The 19,051-nt window shown below is 43.0% G+C and overlaps 1 protein-coding gene across 6 annotated transcripts in view; it reads left to right on the top strand.

The window, feature by feature from the left end:
* Nucleotides 1–1,093: 1,093 nt before the first annotated feature.
* cnnm3 (cyclin and CBS domain divalent metal cation transport mediator 3) overlaps nucleotides 1,094–19,051 on the top strand; it is a 63,197-nt gene continuing 45,239 nt past the window's right edge. For 3 of the 6 annotated variants that reach the window (XM_077623016.1, XM_077623017.1, XM_077623018.1), the window contains exon 1: nucleotides 1,099–1,808. In XM_077623016.1, the coding sequence (XP_077479142.1) occupies nucleotides 1,116–1,808 (693 nt within the window). In that variant the 5' untranslated portion in view covers nucleotides 1,099–1,115. Of the gene's footprint in view, nucleotides 1,809–19,051 lie in introns of all 6 variants that reach the window. The other 3 variants (XM_077623020.1, XM_077623019.1, XM_077623015.1) reach the window with 3 other exon arrangements.

The following is a 19,051-nucleotide window of genomic DNA, read 5'->3' as shown; positions in this document are numbered from 1 at the left end:
TTTGTTTGCAGATTTACTGTCAAAGCCATTTTCAAGACGGACTTTTCAAGAAAAAAAGTTGGATATCATTAAGAAAGGTTGGACAACTCCAAAGAAAGCGAGCCTGTCACGACCAGGAATGAACATTTTCAGCACCAAATCGAATAAAGACGTATGCCAGAAATACAACAGGACAGGCTCGACTTTGAGCATTAGCTTCGATGGCGATAGAAAAGAAGGAGGAAAGAAAGGAGGATGGATATTGTGTACAGGTAAAAAGGATTTTTGGTGAGTAAAATATGGCTATATTCCTAAATAATATTTCAATTGTATGAGGTTATTATTGATGATTTTTATGTGCCGCAGCTATAGTTTTTGAGGGTTGGATTGATTCCGTTAGCTGAAGGCGTCACTAGGAAATTCACAAGACCACCACTGAATATAAATAAATATATATTTGGCATTATAATTTGCTCTGCGTATCTCTACTTGCCGTATATATATATATATATATATATATATATATATATATATATATATATATATATATATATATATATATATACATACATACACTGTTAGGAAGTGGATTTTACCCCATTTTAGTGCAATTTTTGCTGTTTCGTGTATATAAATCCATATATCTATATCCATACCTATATCCATATCTATATCCATATCCCTATATCTATATCTCTATCCCTATATCCATATCCCTATATCCCTATCCCTATATCCCCATCCCTATATCCCTATCCCTCTCTTGATTTAAGTTTCAAGATCTCCGTGTTACCTTGTCTTGTGTTGCATATCGTGATGGGAACGTGGGGAAACCTTGACCTTTTTGTGTGTACTACTCAATCACCACAATAATTTGTTCAATTATGATAATTGGAGCAAAAGTGGCAAACATGTCGAACATAAACGTAGAATACACGCGAGGTGACGCGTCGCTTTACGTAAGTTTGTTCAAATCAGTGTGTTGCGTCTACAAATTAGTAAGATTTTGCATATATCTTTCGAATGACGAGTATTAAGTATTATTTTCGATGTACTGCGGCTATTTTATTTTTATTTTAGCATGCTCAAGGCACCGGGTTCCGAATGGGCGGGGTTCTCTGCGGAGTTCCAGTCACATGACCTGCCCACAAAGCAAGCCGAGCAATTCCAATATGGTGGCCAGTTTGTCAGGCCTTCGCTTGTTGTGGATTATATTATTGTATTGCGGGATCCGGTTGAGCTCGTGCGAGCAAGTAACGTCGCCCGTCGTGCGCTTACTCCCGGAGGACCCTACGGGTCGCGTGTGGATAAAGGCGGGCATAGTCGCGGCGCCCCAGGGAGTCGCATTCAAGCTGCGGCTGTACGCCTGCGACATCCGGAACCGGACCTGGCCCTGGCTGGCCTTCGCCAGGGCTTCCGGAATTTCCGACCAGTGTCGTGACGAAGCTAAACGTCAGCAAGCCGCCTTCCAGGTCACGGAACCCTTCGTGCCGGATGAAGACTGCAGCGGGCTGTTGACAGTGGAGGTCCGGACGGGGAACGACGACGAAAACCTCTTTCACTTATGCGTAAAAAGCGGTGCCGCGTGGACATCCGCGGGATCGGACAGACTTCGTGTGGAGCCACCGCTCCCACAGCTCATCCCGGCCTGGGGCCTGGCAGTACTGGGACCGATGCTGGTGCTCGCCTGCGGGCTGCTGAGGACAGTACACCTAAGCCTGCTTTGGCTCGACCCGGTGGAGCTTTACGTGCTGCACAGCTGTGGTTCGGAAGAGGAGAAGCACGCTGCCAAGCGTCTGGAACCCGTCAGGAGGAGAGGAAACTTTATGGTAAAAACAAAACTACCAAAAAAACGTGGATGTATTGAAGAAATGTTGAGTTCATATTTTAAAATAAAATTAGTTCAATATTGGAACCCGTCAAGAGGAGAGAAAACTTTATGGTAAAAACAAAACTACCAAAACATCGTGGATGTATTGAAGAAATGTTGAGTTCATATTTTAAAATAAGTAGTAATTAGTAAATAATAAATAATTAGTTCAAAATTATCCCTATTAAGTGATTGCATTTAAATTTTCCAACATACCTATATTATTTTGATGCAGCACGGTGTGAGATTGGTTGGCACGTCTACCTCACAGTTAGGAGAGCAAGGGTAAACTTCCTCACTGTGTGATTTTTCTCCCCTTAGCTCCGTGGTGGGAATGGCCCGCCCCCTTCCCGGATAGCTGGATTTAGGCTTCAGCACCCCGCAACCCTCATGCGGATAAATGATTCAGAAGATTAAGATTAATGAATATTACAGTAATACCTTGACATACAAGTGCCCCGACAGAGGAGCAATTTGAGATACGAGTAACATTTTGAGCAAATATTTATCTTACGATACGAGACAAATTTTCATATACGAGCATACAGCTGCTGCTTATGAGAACTTCTTGCCGCAACTCCCTCGTGTAAATGTCTCTACGAGCACTGGGCATATTTTTTCTGTGTTTTTTAAATTGAATTGAATTGAATGCGTTTATTGTTATTATACAAGTATAATGAGATTTCAAAGCTTTCACCACATAGTGCACAAATAACAGCAGACGGACAAATAAATCAATAAATTTGTCCACGTGAGGTCAGCAGAGTGAAGCGTGCTTGTTCTGTCTGATGTCCAGGATGAGTTCCATGGTTGGTTTTGGAGACGTTTAGCGCCAAGTCTCACCACTCGCTAAGTCAATGGACGCAACAACAAACAAGCAGACACGATCAATATACAGTATGGATAAATAATTATTAAATAATCAATAAATAAGAAACATTTAAGTAGTCCAAGTGAGGTCAGCAGAGCGGAGCGGGCTTGTTCTGTTAGACTCCAAGATGGGTGTCCAGGATGGTGCCACGGTTTTTGGAGATCTTCAGTGCCTAGTTGGACCGCTTGCTGAGTCTATGGATGCTATAAACAGGCAAACACATAGAAATCAATATATAGTAATGATAAATAATCACTAAATAGTAATGATAAATAAATAATCACTAAATAGTAATGATAAATAATCACTAAATAGTAATGATAAATAAATAATCACTAAATAGTAATGATAAATAAATAATCACTAAATAGTAATGATAAATAAATAATCACTAAATAGTAATTATAAATAAATAAACCCTAAATAGTAATGATAAATAAATAATCACTAAATAGTAATAGATAGATTTGTGGTCAAATAATAAATACTTAGTAGTTTAAGTAGTAGTAATAAGTCTTGATTAGGTCTTAGGTGCAGAACTCGAGTTGAGTATGGTGACAGCTCTTCGGAAGAAACTGTCCTTGAGTCTGCTTGTCTTTGCAGTTATATCTCTGTCGCACCTTCCAGAGGGCAGCAGGTTGAAGTGGTGGAAGCCAGGATGCTTACTGTCTTTTATAATGCTCTATGCCCTTATAAGGCACCGGGATTCGTAGATGCTGGAAAGGGTGGGTTGGGGGCAGTTTATGGATGATCTTTAGGGCTGAGTTGATCACCCTCTGCAGGTTGGTGTTCTATTGCTCCTTCTTGAGCACTCTCAGGAAATGTAGTCTCTGCTGCGCCTTCTTGATGAATGCTGTGGTGTTTGCCGCCCAAGTGAGATCAGCAGAGATGTGGACTACTAGGAATTTGAAAGTCTCTACTTACTCCACACATTCGCTGTTAATATACAGGGGCGATGGAGCAGCCTTGTTCCGTCGGAAGTCCAGGATAAGTTCTCTGGTTTTGGAGACGTTCAGCGCCAGGTTGTTGAGAGCGTACCACTCGCTCAGTCTAAGGACCTCATCTCTGTAGGCCCCGTTTTTCCCCCGTTTGTCACTGCAGAATAGTGTACGCGTGGCAGGACTTGATCGCCAATACGAGAGGAGTATACTACTTCCTGTTGGCAAATGGTCGTGCGTTATGCTATTGTGAGAACATTTTTGCGCATCATTTTTGGAATATTTTGAAGGGAAGACAAAAGCAAACAACCCTCGATAGGTTCCTTTTAAAAACTGCAGCTAAAAGTCAGGGTGGAGGCGGGGCAAATAGAGCCAACACGGGAGAAGAAAGGTATAAAAATTTAAAACAAAATTAGAATTAAGTTTAGTGTAAGCTTAGATTAAACTTATTTTATGTGTGTCTGTATCATAACCCAAGTTCATTTAAATTTGTTTGTTATTTCACTAGCGCGTTGCCACGCAAAAAGTCTCTCTCTCCCTCTCTCTCTCTCCCTTCCGCGCAATCCGTCTAATTTTAGTACTATTAAACATCATAACCACTAGTTATTTGATACTCCGTTAATAGATGGTGAATTACAACAAATTAAAATGTTTTTCCATTCCAATATCCCATTTTTGGGCGTTTTTTTTTCAGTGGGTTGGAACAAATTAATTTGTTTTTAGTTAATTTCTATGGGAAACGTTGATTTGAGATACGAGTAAATCGACATATGAGCTCAGTCCCGGAACGCATTAAGCTCGTATCTCTAGGTACCACTGTACCTTCACCACTTCGCAGCTTCAACATTTGCAGCTTCAGTATGCATCGCATTTTTATAATATTGAGTACAACAAAATTCATAAAAATGGAAAAATTCACGCTGAAACTCGCAAGCGGAAGCCAGGGGATAAAAAAATGATGGAAGTCAGGGCTCCTTTTATCCGGCGGTGAATTGGGTGGCACTCAGCGCTGAAGAAGAGGCCATATTTCACTGCAGAAGAAGAAGCCATATTTCACCGCAGAAGAAGAATTATCTAAAATGGCAGAGAAGGCCGACATCTTGCCTTCTCTTGTTTTGTTGCGACTGAATTTCCTGTGGCCACATGACCTGTGGAGAAAGACTACGCCAAGCATCTTCCAGCTTTGTTTGGAGTCACCGTTGAAAATGTCTCCTAAGCATCCTGGCATCCATTGAGCCCAGGACAAAATGAGACATGATGACAGTGACCGAGAAAAAGTGAAGTTGCTATGCTAAAGAACGTAGCACGCCTTTGCACAATAAATTAATGTACTGTGCATTTTATCAAGAAAGACGAAGCGGGCATTCGGAAGACGGCTACAATATCCTTTTCCGAGGACACTCAGCGAGTGGTAACCGCTATGAATAAAAAAAATATGAACCAGCATTATGAGGGATTCATGCTGTATGGCCGTGTAAGTGGCATGAGGAGACATCTGCAAGTTATCTTCAATATGGAGAATGATGACATGTTTGGAGCCATTAAATTAGGCAATCGTCGTGGCAGTGTCATGTCCTTGTACAAAAGCATATTTGTATCAAGAAAAGAAATGGTCGCAATGTCCCTTGTGCGCCGAAAACCTCACAGAAAGACACTCCTGCTGCCCCTATGGTGCTTTCTGAAGACTTTGGATGTCTTTGAAATGTGGGAAGAATGTTTGGTTAGTTTTTTGTTACATTTGGGGTTAATTAACTTGCTTTTCCCCTGGTTGCGCTGCTTCCAGATGTGTGTTTTCATATTTAAGCATCTAACCAATCACATTTCAGCTATTTGTTGCCAGGGTCAGAAATTTGCCTTGAGGCCTTCACAGTCAGTTAAGCAGGCTCTGCTGCACAAAACAAGCAACGATAAAACTGTTGCTTTAACCCGGGGGTCCCCAAACTTTTTCCTGTGAGGGCCACATAACTTTTCCCTTCTCTGATGGGGGGCCAGTGTCAGTTTGTAACAGAAAAAGTGTGATGATCGTAGGGGAGCTTAATTTTTTTATTGTTTTCCAGAAAGCCACACATAACCAAATAACCCTTTCCAGGTTCTTTACAGAAAAAAAGTCAGGAAACAAATAATAACACTATTATTGAAATAAATAATAACTAAATAACCCTCTCTGAGTTCTTCACAGAAAAAAACAGGAAATAAATAACACTTTATGAAATAAATAATAACTAAATAACTCTCTCTGGGTTCTTCATAGAAAAAAGAAGCCATGGAACATTAACTTTCTGTTGTGCCATGCACAATCTTCTCCCTTTGCTCTGAAGTTTATGCATGACACCACAACCGTCATTACAGAATCCCACGTCAACATTTTGCAGCACAGTGCTTGCTGGTGAATTCGGCAGTGGACTCGTAGCGGGGCGGTGAGACCTCTTTTTTCCAACTCCCGGTTCATGCGTCCCATTATTAGACCGCGAGTTTCGGCCACCATGCTAGGAGCCCCGTCAGTCAGTCCAACTTCTCCATGGTTTGGCACACTTTGTCAAAAATATCCTCTCCCGTTGTAGTCCTTTTGAGACTTTGGAGGGCTGCCAGATCCTCGCAAATCTCAAAGTTTGCGCTAACTCCACAAATAAAAATGAGCAGTTGCGCTGTGTCTTGCACGTCCGTGCTTTCATCCAGTGCCAATGAAAAAAAGTCAAATTCTTTCGTCTTCTGCTGCAGCTGGGCTTATACATTACTCCCGATTTCTTCAACGCGTCTGGTCATTGTACTCGCCGACAGACTTGCGGCATTAAATGCATCTTTCTTCTCGGGACACACCTCCGCGACAGTATCCATACATTTCTTAACAAACTCCGTCAGTGAAAGGCTTACCGCTGCTTGCTATCAATTTAGCAACCCGAAAGCTGGCCCGAACGGATGCCTGGTTCTGCTGAGATAATAGTCCACTTTTTCGCTTTGAGAGTTTGTCTACTCGTATTTGGCCTTGCAAGCTATCGTACTTGTCTTTGTGACGGGATTCATAGTGTCGGCAAAGATTGTATTCTATGAATACCGCCACCGTCTCTTGACAAATGAGACAAACAGCCTTTTCTTTGCATTGAACAAAAAAATAATCGTTTGGCCACTCCAGGTTAAATACCCTGCATTCTGAATCAATTTTTCTCTTACCTAACTTTTTCGCCATTATTCCGTTCTCAAACAGGTTGCACAGTTTTTATATGCTTGAATAGTCCGCGATGGTCCCAGGGCTCCGCCCTCACCTGCGATCGTCCAGATGTCTCGGTAACACTGCTCGTGCATGCAACGGTGGACGTGCCCACATGCATCAAAGGGAAACACTCCCCGCGCGTGTCACCAAAGAAGCAATGCGAAGCCCCGCTTCAATTGTATGATTTGTGGGCTCAGCAGGGGTGCAATGAACCAAACACAAGATTAAAACGTCCCAGTCTTCAAGGCCAAATAGGAAAAAAAATCCGATAGCGTCTCTGGTATTGTTCAGAGGGCCGGTCCAAATGTGCCAGCGGGCCGTATACGGCCCGCCGGCCGTAGTTTGGTGACCCCTGCTTTAACCAATCAGAATTAGATTTTCTTTGGGAAGAAAACGCAAGCTATCACCTGCTGCTGAGAGAAAATTGGTCAGGAGGGTGAAGATTCAACCGATAATCACCAAAAAGCAAATCTGCCAAGAATTAGAAGCTGCTGGAACACAGGTGTCAGTGTCCACAGTCAAGCGTGTTTTGCATCTCCATGGACTGAGAGGCTGCCGTGCAAGAAGGAAGCCCTTGCTCCAAAAGCGGCACCTTAAGGCTCGACTGAAGTTTGCTGCTGATCACATGGACAAAGATAAGACCTTCTGGAGGAAAGTTCTGTGGTCAGACGAAACAAAAATCAAGCTGTTTGGCCACAATGCCCAGCAATATGTTTAGAGGAGAAAAGGTAAGGCCTTTAACCCCAACCCTCGATGCCTACCGTCAAGCACGGTGATGGTAGTATTATGCTGTGGGGCTGTTTTGCTTCCAATGGAACTGGTGCTTTACAGAGAGTTAATGGGATAATGGAGGATAAATGATAAGTTCACCAATAGGCATTCCAAATGCACGTACAAATAAAACAGACATCAGACCCATCTGAGGTGTTCTTGCAAGAGAGAATCCAACCTGATGCGTCTTCGTCCAAGGTTCATTCTGCCGTTCGACGACTCGCTTGCTGTTTATTACACACAATTTTACAACAGGCATCTCAGTTCTCAAAACAATTGAAAGTCCTCCGGATCTTCCCTAGGGAGTGGTGTGAAGAATCGTGTGCAAAATCCAGCTGGAGAGAGGAGTGACCTTCCCGTTGTTTAGGCTAACTCAGGAGCGAGCATTTACACGGTTGCGAGCAGATGTACTAATATGACTTTTCTAATGTTCTAATGTCTTAAAAAAAATAAAAAATGAAACACAGAGACAAACTATGCATTGTAGGAGTATGGAATGAAATTATTTTTTTAAAATACACATCAAATTAGAACACAGAGAGACAAAAAATTGCATTGCGTGATTATATTATTGTGGCCAGTAATGTGAAGTGGACATAACGTAAATGCTTCATTGTCGAACGCGAAATCCTTTGTTAAATGTTTGTATGCAGACGCCTTAGAGATCTTAAATTTCCTTGGTTTGAAAGTGTTTCACATAGATGGCAGATTACCTGGCAAGCACGTCCTCTCTTCTCCAGTTATATAGTTATGGCTCTTTTTCTTAGCACGTCCTCTCTTCTCCAGTTATATAGTTATGGTTCTTTTTCTTCTTGCTAAATAAAGCAAAGCGTTCTTAATTGCGAGCAAATATATAATAATGTAAGACTAATAAGCTAAGTAAAGCAAAGTGTTCTTCATTGCGAGCAAATATATAATAATGTAAGACTAATAAGCTAAGTAAAGCAAAGCGTTCTTCATTGCAAGCAAATATATAATAATGTAAGACTAATAACCCTAACAATTACCTTCAGATTCTTCAAGATAACCTAAAGTCATCAGCTCGAAGATTGGGTCTTGGGCGCAGTTGGGTGTTCCAACAGGACAATGACCCCAAACACACATCAAAAGTGGCAATGGAATGGCTAAATCAGGCTAGAATTAAGGTTTTCGAATAGCCTTCCCAAAGTCCTGACTTAAACCCCATTGAGAACTTGTGGACAGTGCTGAAGAAACAAGTCCATGTTAGAAAGCCTTAAAATTTAACTTAACTGCACCAATTCTGTCAAGAGGAGTGGTCAAAGATTCAACCAGAAGCTTGCTAGAAGCTTGTGGATGGCTACCAAAAGCACCTAATTCAGGTGAAAATGGCCCGTGGACATGTTACCAAATATTAGCGCTACTGTATGTATATTTTTGATACATGCACTTTATACTTACAAACAATTGTTTGCACTGTTGCTCTTGGGACCTGCAGCTGCTTTGAAATGGCTCCAAGTGACTTTCCTGACTTGTTCAAGTCAAGGATTCCCTTTTTTTAGATCCATGCTGAGCTCCTTTGACTTTCCCATCGTAGCGTTTGTGGGCGTTTGCATCCAATGAGCCCTATTTAAATGGCCTCGGAGAAGTCACCAGCTGTGGTCACTCATAATCACTCACAAGAAGTTAAGAGGCCATGCTATGAAGCTCATTTGACTGACACAACTTTCTAAGTCACCAAAATTGCTAATTTGTGTTGCTGTATGTATATTTTTGACCCAGCATATTTGATCACTTTCTGTTAACTCATAATAAAGTCATAAAAGAGCCAAACTTCATGAATGTTTTTTGTGACAAAGTATCTGTTCCAATCACTCTATCAGAGAAAAAAGAGTTGTAGAAATAACTGGAAACTCAAGAGAGCCATGACATTATGTTCTTAACAAGTGTATGTAAAATTTTGACCACAACTGTACATACAGTTGGTCTTAACATTCAGCCATTTCTTTTGTTAAAGAGCCTGACAGCTGATGGGAGGAAGGATCTGCAGAATCGCTCCTTCCTGCAATGAGGGTACAGCAGTCTATTGCTGAAAGAGCTTTGAAGGGACTCCACAAACTGGGGGTGGAAAGTGCTGTCCATGATGGACATAATCCTGGTCAGCATCCTCCTCTCTCCCACTTCCTCCACAGAGTCCAAAGGACAGTCTAGAACAGAGCTGGCCCTCCTGACCAGCTTATTCAGCCTGTTCCTGTCCCTCTCCCTGCTCCCGCATCCCCAACAGCCCACTGCATAAAACACTGTAGATGCCACCACAGTAAATGGTCCTCAGCAGTCTCCTGCACACTCCAAGGACTGTGGTCTCCTCAGTAGATAGAGGCAGCTCTGGCCCCTCTTGTACTGGGCATCTATGTTTGTGGACCAGTCTAGTTTGTTGTTGAGGTGAACACCCAGGTACTTAAAATTCTCCACGATTTCAATGTCTCTACCCTGGATGTTCACCTGAGTGGTCTGTTGAGGATTCCTCCGAAAAGCGATGGCATTGATGTATAGGTGGTTTCGCCTACACCAGTCAACAAAGGCTGTGATAACTACCCTGTACTCTAGTTCGTTCCCGTCCATCACTCGTTTAACAATAGCGGTGTCGTCAGAGAACTTCTAGAGGTGGCAGGTGTCTGTATTCTGTTTGAATTCTTATATGTAGAGGGAGAAGAGGAGTGGGGAGAGCACCATGCCTTGTGGGGCCCCCGTGCTGCAAGGTACCACATCAGACCTACAGTCCTGAAGTCTCACATATTATGGTTTGTCAGTGAGGAAGTTGATGATCCATGCAGCCAGGTGGTTCCTTACTCCAGCATCTTCCAGTTTCCCTCTCAGTAGGACTGGCTGAATGGTGTTGAACGCACCAGAGAGGTTAAAAAACATCATTCGCACCGTGCTTCTCCTGGTGTGAGAGAGACCTGTGCATCAGGTAGGTGATAGCATCTTCCACACCAATACCTGGACGGTAGGCAAACTGCAGAGGGTCCAGCTCTCCATTCACCAGGGGGCTCAGGGGATTCAGGATGATTCTCTCCATTGTCTTGATCAGGTGAGAGGTTAACGCTACCGTCCTGAAGTGGTTGGGCTCCCTGGGGTTCGCAGTCTTTGGAACTTGGACCACACTGGAAATTTTTCCACAAGGTGGGGACCTTCTGCAGACTGAGGCTGAGGGTGAAAATATGCAGAATCACTGCCAAGCTGATCTGCACAGTCCCTCACTAGTCTGGAGCTAAGGCCATCTGGACCGGTAGCCTTCCTTGCCTCAATCTTCTTAAGCTGTCTTATCACCTGATCGACAGTAATGCAAAGTTGCTCCTTCACCGTAATTTGCCTGGATCCGGTGGGGGAGGGTGGTGATGTGTGAGCGGTGGAAGAGAGGGAGGAAGAGGACGAGCAGAAAGAGGGGGAGACGTGCTTCTGGTCTGGGGGGTTGGGGGATTGGGGGCAGAACTCAATCTGTTAAAGAACTGACTTAGTTCATTGGCCCACTCCCTGTCTCCAGACACCGGGTCTCTCTCACTGTTGCCTCCATGGCCCGAAATTGTCCTCAACCCCCTCCAGACCTCTTTGGCGTTGCCTCTCTAGAGTTGGTTTTCTAGCTTACTCTTGTAGATGGCCTTTCCCTTCCTTATCTCTCTGTTAAGATCCTTCTGGACCATTTTCATACTTTCTCCCCAGACCCAAAAGCCCTCTTTTTGTACAGGAGGGCCCTTAGATCCCGGGTGACCCACGGCTTATTGTTGGAGAAAAAATGGACCTTCTTGGAGGATACAGTGTTCTCAACACAGAAGTTTATATAATCTGTGATGCAGTGGGTCAGGCTGTCAATGTCTTTCCCATGTGAATTGCAGAGCAGCTCCCAGTCAGTGGTCTCAAAACAGTCCCTCAGTATCATGCTGGTCCATCTTTGTATGATCTTTGTGGTTGTTGTTTTTTTCCTTACAATAGATGTAGGTTGTGGTCTGAGAAGCCCAGTGGAGAGATGGGGACTGAGCTGTATGCCTCCTTTGTTTTGGCATACAGCAGATCCAGAGTTTTTTGTTCCCTGGTGTGGCACTTCACATACTGAGTGAAGGTGGGGAGAGTAGAAGCCAAGGAAGCATGGTTAAAATCACCGGAGATAAGAAGGAGAGACTCGGGGTGTGACGTCTGCAGCCGCGACACAGTAGCGTGAAGCAGCTCGCGAGCGACTGCCGCATCGACGGAAGGAGGTATATACGCAGTTATCACGATAACGTGCGAGAACTCCGGATGGATGTAAAACGGCCTGATGCTAACAGCTACTAGCTTGATGTCTCGAGTGCAAAGTTGGTCCTTCACCGTAATTATGCCTGGGGCTACACCATCTGCTATTAATAAAACAGCTAGTCCCTGACCTTTCTTCCTACCGCTCTCCTCAGCTTTTTTGTCCGCCCTCACCAGCTGAAAACCAGCCAAGGAGACGAGAGAGTTCGATGTTAGTTCATTCAGCCATGTCTCCGTGAAGCACCTAATGCAGCATTCCCGATAATGTCGTTGTAGTTTTGTAAGTGTTACACCCTGCATTTGATCTTGACACACAGGGGGAAATAATCAGAACAGTGAGATGTTGTTGTTACTTCAATCCAACTTTTACTGTAATCAATTAACACAAAAACCCATAACATACAATTAAACCCATATATATACATTATCAACACGTTAGAACCCAAAACATAATGTACAATTACACCTATATATATATATAAATATATATATTAGCAACACTTTAGAACCCAAAACACAATGCACACACACACTCGTTCAACACACGGTCATAACTTGTTATATCTTTTCCTTTTACAACTTCTAGTAGTCCTACTATTATTCAACAGGGCAAACAATGCAATATCAATAATATAAAATCCTTTCTATGACCGTTATAGACACTGTCAACGATAATGGTGGCCGAAGGTAGCGTGCTAAATGCTATTCCATGTGCGTGACCCGAGACTCTCACATTCACGCCCGTAATTCAAAAGTAAATAAACATTAATAGCCATTATCTCTTTTCTCACACGCTAAACACTGTATATTACAAACCCCAAACTCAACCAGCCTTTTAAACAAACAGCATACCTTGACACATAGGGAGAAATAATCAGAACAGTGAGATGTTGTTGTTACTTCAATCCAACTTTTACTGTAATGATTCAACACACCTCCCGTGCCTCAAGCTATTTGCTAAGACATCAATAATCGAATACCGATCTTCTTTAACATGCCCCACACTTGCCATGTGGATCCAAGGATCAACAATCGACCACCGATACACCCATTCAATCCAAACTCGTTATACCTTCTTTACATGCAATCGTTTATAATCAAACACTCTAGCATGTCACGCTAATAAATCAAACACTAGTATGTCACACTAATAGATCAAACACTCTAGTTTGTCACACTCCCCCCCCACAAAAACAAATGTCGTCCCGACATCAGTATATTCCAAATATCTTCCCCTTGTTGGTTGTAATGCTGAACAGTCTAGCGAACTTGTCATTTCACATCCTCTTCTGTAAGCTGATACTCATGAAAACTCCAGGCGGCAAGGGCCACAGTTCAAATATAATCCACAACCTGTACGGTCCACGTTCACTGGATGGAAACTGTAATCACAGTCCGTAACAGTCCATGTTCGCATAATACATGTCACCCTTGTAGGCTCAAGCCTGTTGGAGTCCATACATAAAGGGTGGTTGAATGTAATATGGCTGCAGGTGTACTAACCAAGGAACCACTCCTGGTGCAGGGTAAGCAGGTAGCAGCTGATGTGGTGACTGAGTACTATAACAGGAGGGGACACCAAGCTGATCATAGGTCGTTCGTCGTGGTGGATGTCTCTCCCTTCTTGGCCGTTCATAAGTCAACGCCTCAGGTTCATTCACAGTGGTTGGCGGAGAGGTCTCTGATAAATGATCATCACGAGGATCTTCAACAGCCAGATTTGTTCCCTCACCAGGCAGGTCCTCCAGCTGATAGTCATCTTCTGCTTGTACTGGTCCGGAAGCAGGGCCCTTCACTTCGAGTCTCTGATTCGCTAGCAGTGGCCTGTGCTCAGACTCCATCCCTTGGGCATCTCTCTCATTTAGCACCTGGAGGGGCTCGTAGTGAAAGTCATATTCGTCACCAATGTCTTCGTCTGACTCTTGAAGATGAGATACGGGCTGCTGTTTCTTTCTCTGCATACTTTTGCCAATTCTTCCTCCTTCTGGTGTCAGGTTTTTTATCGGGATGCGCTCTCCTGGTTGTAGCACGGAGCTCCTCACTTTGGTGTCATAGTGCTTTTTACCTCGTTCTGCAGCTTTTCGTACACTCACGGTGGCAATGGTGTACGCCTCCTCCATCCCTTGTCTCCCTTTCTCCACTTTGGCCTTGTATAACTCCAGCTTGTCAGCTTTGATTGCGCGTTCTCTCAGCGCATCCAGTTCATCGCGATAGGCGCGGGCTGCACGGGCGTCTACGAGCAGCTTCAAATTCTCCTGCTGTAGCCTCTTTATTTCTTCCTCCATGTTTTCCTGCTGGTGTCTGTTGTCCAGCAGTTGTTCATTCCTCTCTTCTAGCTCTTGTCTAAGTCGTCTGATCTTTGCCTTTGAATCGGCAGGTTCCCACCTGCTGCTGTTGCATGCTGGGAGGATTGACGATGGCCAGTGGACTGGGTGTGCCACAAAGCACACGAACCACACCTTCCCTTTCCTGAGTTAGCTCTGCTATAGTCTCTTCTTTTAGTGGTCTGCCTCCTCGGATTTTACATCCAGCTTGGAAATGTTCTCCACTCCCACACCGATAACAATGTGTGCACTTCACATCTCGCCCTCCCTGCTGACAAGCAAAACACCTTCTTGGGACATAAGCAGGGCGGCTAGTGTTCCAGGGGGGTGCTGGGGGCTTGCTGTAGTAATTTTGTTTTGCAAAAGGTGGCTCGGGCTCCCTAACTGGTCTTCTAACTGAAGGTGGGAGGTAGGACTGAGGCTGAAACATAGCCTGCTGTAGTGTCTCTCTGATCTGAGCTATCTCTGCACTGAGATCTTTAAGAGAAGCAACACTTGCCTTAAGTTCAGTCAACTCCGCTCGTACCTCACGGGACACTTTTGGTTTTTCTTCTCCAGGGCAATTGGTAGGTCGTAGTTCTTCTTAGTGCACCTTGCTAATATGTGTCGCTGCCTGTGGGGTACTAAACTTCTTTTTATTTCTCCTTTCTGTTTCATTAGCACAGGCTACATTTAACCGCTCTAGCAAAAGCTCATCTGAAGTCTTACAGTTCAGCAAGAGAGGCTGCATATCTACTCTAACACTGTCACTCTGGAGACCAGTGAGTATCGTGTGCAAGCACATACGCTGGACTAAACTTGGGTCATACTGGAGTCCTGATTCTGATTCTCGAGATGCAAACAGTACCTTCTGTCTAAGAACTAAGACTCGCATTAAGAAACTTTGAGGAGTCTCTTTGATATGCTGCACTTCTGAAGCTAACTGCACATAGAGGTCGGTAGCACTCCTTTCCTGAAAATGAGCGCGTAGGATGCGTTTGAGTGTGGGAAGAGTGAGGTTAGGTTTCTCTTCCAAATAATTACGTAGCTGCAAACTGGGGGAGATAGCTCTGATAACTGCATCAATAATTTCCACATCGCGGTAACCCCTATTCAGTCCATTTTCAATTTGATGAACACGGCTGGAGAATGTCAGCTTGTCCCTCTGGCCTGGTTCACCTATTTGGGCGGCAATTTTGAAGTCCTTGCGCCAGTATGAGCTTGGCTGGGGCTGGGGAGACACACCCCCTTGAGGGTCCGCAGCATCTGGTAGCTGGGGCAAAGTTATTGGAGTCTCTTCCAATCTTGATCCTTGCTTTTCGTTTTCATCTATTTTGACTTCATGCTTCATATCTGATATTTTATCTTTCAGTTTCAACAATTCAGACATGCCTTCATCCTGCAGTTCCTCTAGTTCTTCTCTTTCTAGGTACTTCACAATGTGAGCCACTAATGATAGACGCGATTTCCGTTTAACACTTCTTAATATGTTAAGAAAATCACATATTTCCAGTAGGTTATTTTCCGTCAGGTTGTTCAATGTTCCTACCACCTCTTCGAGTAACTGTTCCATTTTGTTGACGATCTAGGAGCTCTGTTGACTGTACAGGAGTGAACTCTGAACTGGCACGTCTTTACTGTCCCTCTGATGATCTCGTATTGGCCTCAGATGACAAGTACTCAACCGCCAATTTCCAGTTCTTCTTAAACAGCAACACCTCCTCTCACTGCCATCTGCCTGGTTTGTAGTGTTTGGGGGGATTTAGCTGGCTCAGAATTCAGTGAGCAGATCTTGGACACTGGACATTTGAACAGCAATCCCAGCGGTGCCTCCAAAATGTTACACCCTGCATTCGATCTTGACACACGGGGAAATAATCAGAACAGTGAGATGTTGTTGTTACTTCAATCCAACTTTTACTGTAATCAATTAACACAAAAACCCATAACATACAATTAAACCCATATATATACATTATCAACACGTTAGAACCCAAAACATAATGTACAATTACACCTATATATATATAAATATATATATTAGCAACACTTTAGAACCCAAAACACAATGCACACACACACACTCGTTCAACACACGGTCATAACTTGTTATATCTTTTCCTTTTACAACTTCTAGTAGTCCTACTATTATTCAACAGGGCAAACAATGCAATATCAATAATATAAAATCCTTTCTATGACCGTTATAGACACTGTCAACGATAATGGTGGCCGAAGGTAGCGTGCTAAATGCTATTCCATGTGTGTGACCCGAGACTCTCACATTCACGCCCGTAATTCAAAAGTAAATAAACATTAATAGCCATTATCTCTTTTCTCACACGCTAAACACTGTATATTACAAACCCCAAACTCAACCAGCCTTTTAAACAAACAGCATACCTTGACACACAGGGGGAAATAATCAGAACAGTGAGATGTTGTTGTTACTTCAATCCAACTTTTACTGTAATGATTCAACACACCTCCCGTGCCTCAAGCTATTTGCTAAGACATCAATAATCGAATACCGATCTTCTTTAACATGCCCCACACTTGCCATGTGGATCCAAGGATCAACAATCGACCACCGATATACCCATTCAATCCAAACTCGTTATACCTTCTTTACATGCAATCGTTTATAATCAAACACTCTAGCATGTCACACTAATAAATCAAACACTAGTATGTCACACTAATAGATCAAACACTCTAGTATGTCACATAAGCGCCATTAGCTATTCCATCTTATTGGGGAGAAATCTTGCGTTCCCCATTATAATAGATGGAATGCTGGGTTTGAAGTGTTGCTTTCTTTCCTGACATTTTCGTCCAGCTCTGCATCCTCTTCTCTTCCTTTTTAAAAAAAATTCTCCGAGGTTAAATATATATATATACATATACATACAAATACACACACATACACATGCACATACCCACACCCACACACACACCCACACACCTTATCCTTAGGTATTTCCAAATTCACAATAAAAGAGGCATCTGAAGTCACATCTTTGTTTAATTCTTGCAAGAAGAGAATACATCCATCCGCGCCTCCGGTCTAGATCATTCTAACAACTCGAGGTCTCTTGCTAATTTATTCATAAGATTTTAACGCCATGCCCCACAGAAGTCTAAACATTTTTAGAGTCTCATAACAATTTATCACAGTTCTCAAAACAATTGTAGGTCTGTCGAATCTTCCCAAGAGAGTTCTGATGTGAACCATCCTGAGAAGATGATGGTTCCCAAAATAATCCACAGTTCTTGTTGTGAGCCATCCCGAGAAGCCAATACAGTCCACAGTTCCCAAGAGCGCTTGTTGTGAACCCTCTTCATGCCCAAGGCCATTCACAGTCCTCTTGATGCGAACCACAGTCATTACTTTTGCAAGAGATGTATTAAAATGCCCTTTGTATTAATGTCAATCACTCTTTGTTGCAAGCACATATAATATAATAATATTGATTCACATCTATAATAATGATAAACCTAACATTCCCCCCTGTTATTATGTGTACGCAATCCCATAATCATTTTTTTATTTATGACAAATACAAATACATTTGGGGAAGTCCGTTGTCTCAATCTTTACCAGAATTCACCTTACTTTCATATCTGGCCTGAAAAAGGAAGAACAAAATCATTCTCGTTCAACTCATTTTCATAATTTGCATAATCCTGGACATCAATGTTATCACCAGGAGGCTGTCTAATAAGCAGATACAGTCCTTGTAATTCGGAATTTGTTAGAGCTACTGTATCAACCCTAAGTCGGTCTAGCAAAAAGCGTAAGCAGGGGATAAGACAATACCCACACATTGTCAAAGTATTAGCCAAAACAGCTATTGATATCACCTCAGTGAAGGCCAATTTTTTACATTTGGCGAAGGCCTTATCCCACCAGTCTGCCAGAAGGTGGATCGTTCCACTCCAGAGTGCCTCTTCGTTTCCGGTTCAGGGTCTGCAGGCCTTCAACGGCCCAGGTTAGGGACCCATTGGGGGACATGTTGTTGAGTGCAACATTTTCAAACATTGCATACGCCCCCTGCTCCCTCAAGAGCACATCAACCATCAGAAGCATATCAACCGCTTTGCGGTCCTGGAAAGTCATGAGACTGGTGGCTGCCAGCTGTTCCTTCATTGAAGATCCAATTTCTTTTTTTTGGACATTGTAATGGATGTTGTTCATCCTATTCATATTTTTATTTGGCGTAACCCAAAGAAAAATAGACCCCCGCTGCAATTTGGCAAACCAACCCATAAGTCGGATCGCCATCCCTCGATGAGGCTCAATGTCGTCGAGAGAGGCCAGTCGCCGCACCGAAATTCCGAGCCGCCAATTCTATCTCCTCCACTAAAACAGATACTGGTAAAAACAGTGAAACCAAAGCACATAGTCCTGTTTCTATTTTTACAGGAGTTATATAATTTATTTGCCCCACTTCACCACCATAAGCCAAAATGTGGAATCAGTGAGACTGTTTGTCTCTGACAATGGGCACACCATGTCTCATCTACCGCACCCAGATTCAGACCATGCCTGTAAGGTTCAAACAGGTAAAGTTAGCACAGTGGAAAATTTGACTTCATTCACTGCTTCTGTAATAGGATAGACACCGTTTCAATATTTTTCCTTTTCTTTACAAGCAGGACACTTTTTTCTTTTGTAAAAACACTTTCCCCAAAGAATGGTGATTGAGGGAGATGTTATATCCGATCACATTTTCCCTCGTCTGGTCGTTTGTTTTAACCCTTTGTAAGAAGGTTTAGTCTCAATTGAAACGTTTGAACCATTGAAACCATATGGAGACAATAAAACCAATATACAAAGTTCTTTCCAATTAATATTGGTGTTTG

The sequence above is a fragment of the Stigmatopora argus genome, chromosome 16 (assembly GCF_051989625.1).
Source record: "Stigmatopora argus isolate UIUO_Sarg chromosome 16, RoL_Sarg_1.0, whole genome shotgun sequence".
Classification (NCBI taxonomy): Eukaryota; Metazoa; Chordata; class Actinopteri; order Syngnathiformes; family Syngnathidae; genus Stigmatopora; species Stigmatopora argus.
This window is presented reverse-complemented; position numbering and strand designations above follow the sequence as displayed.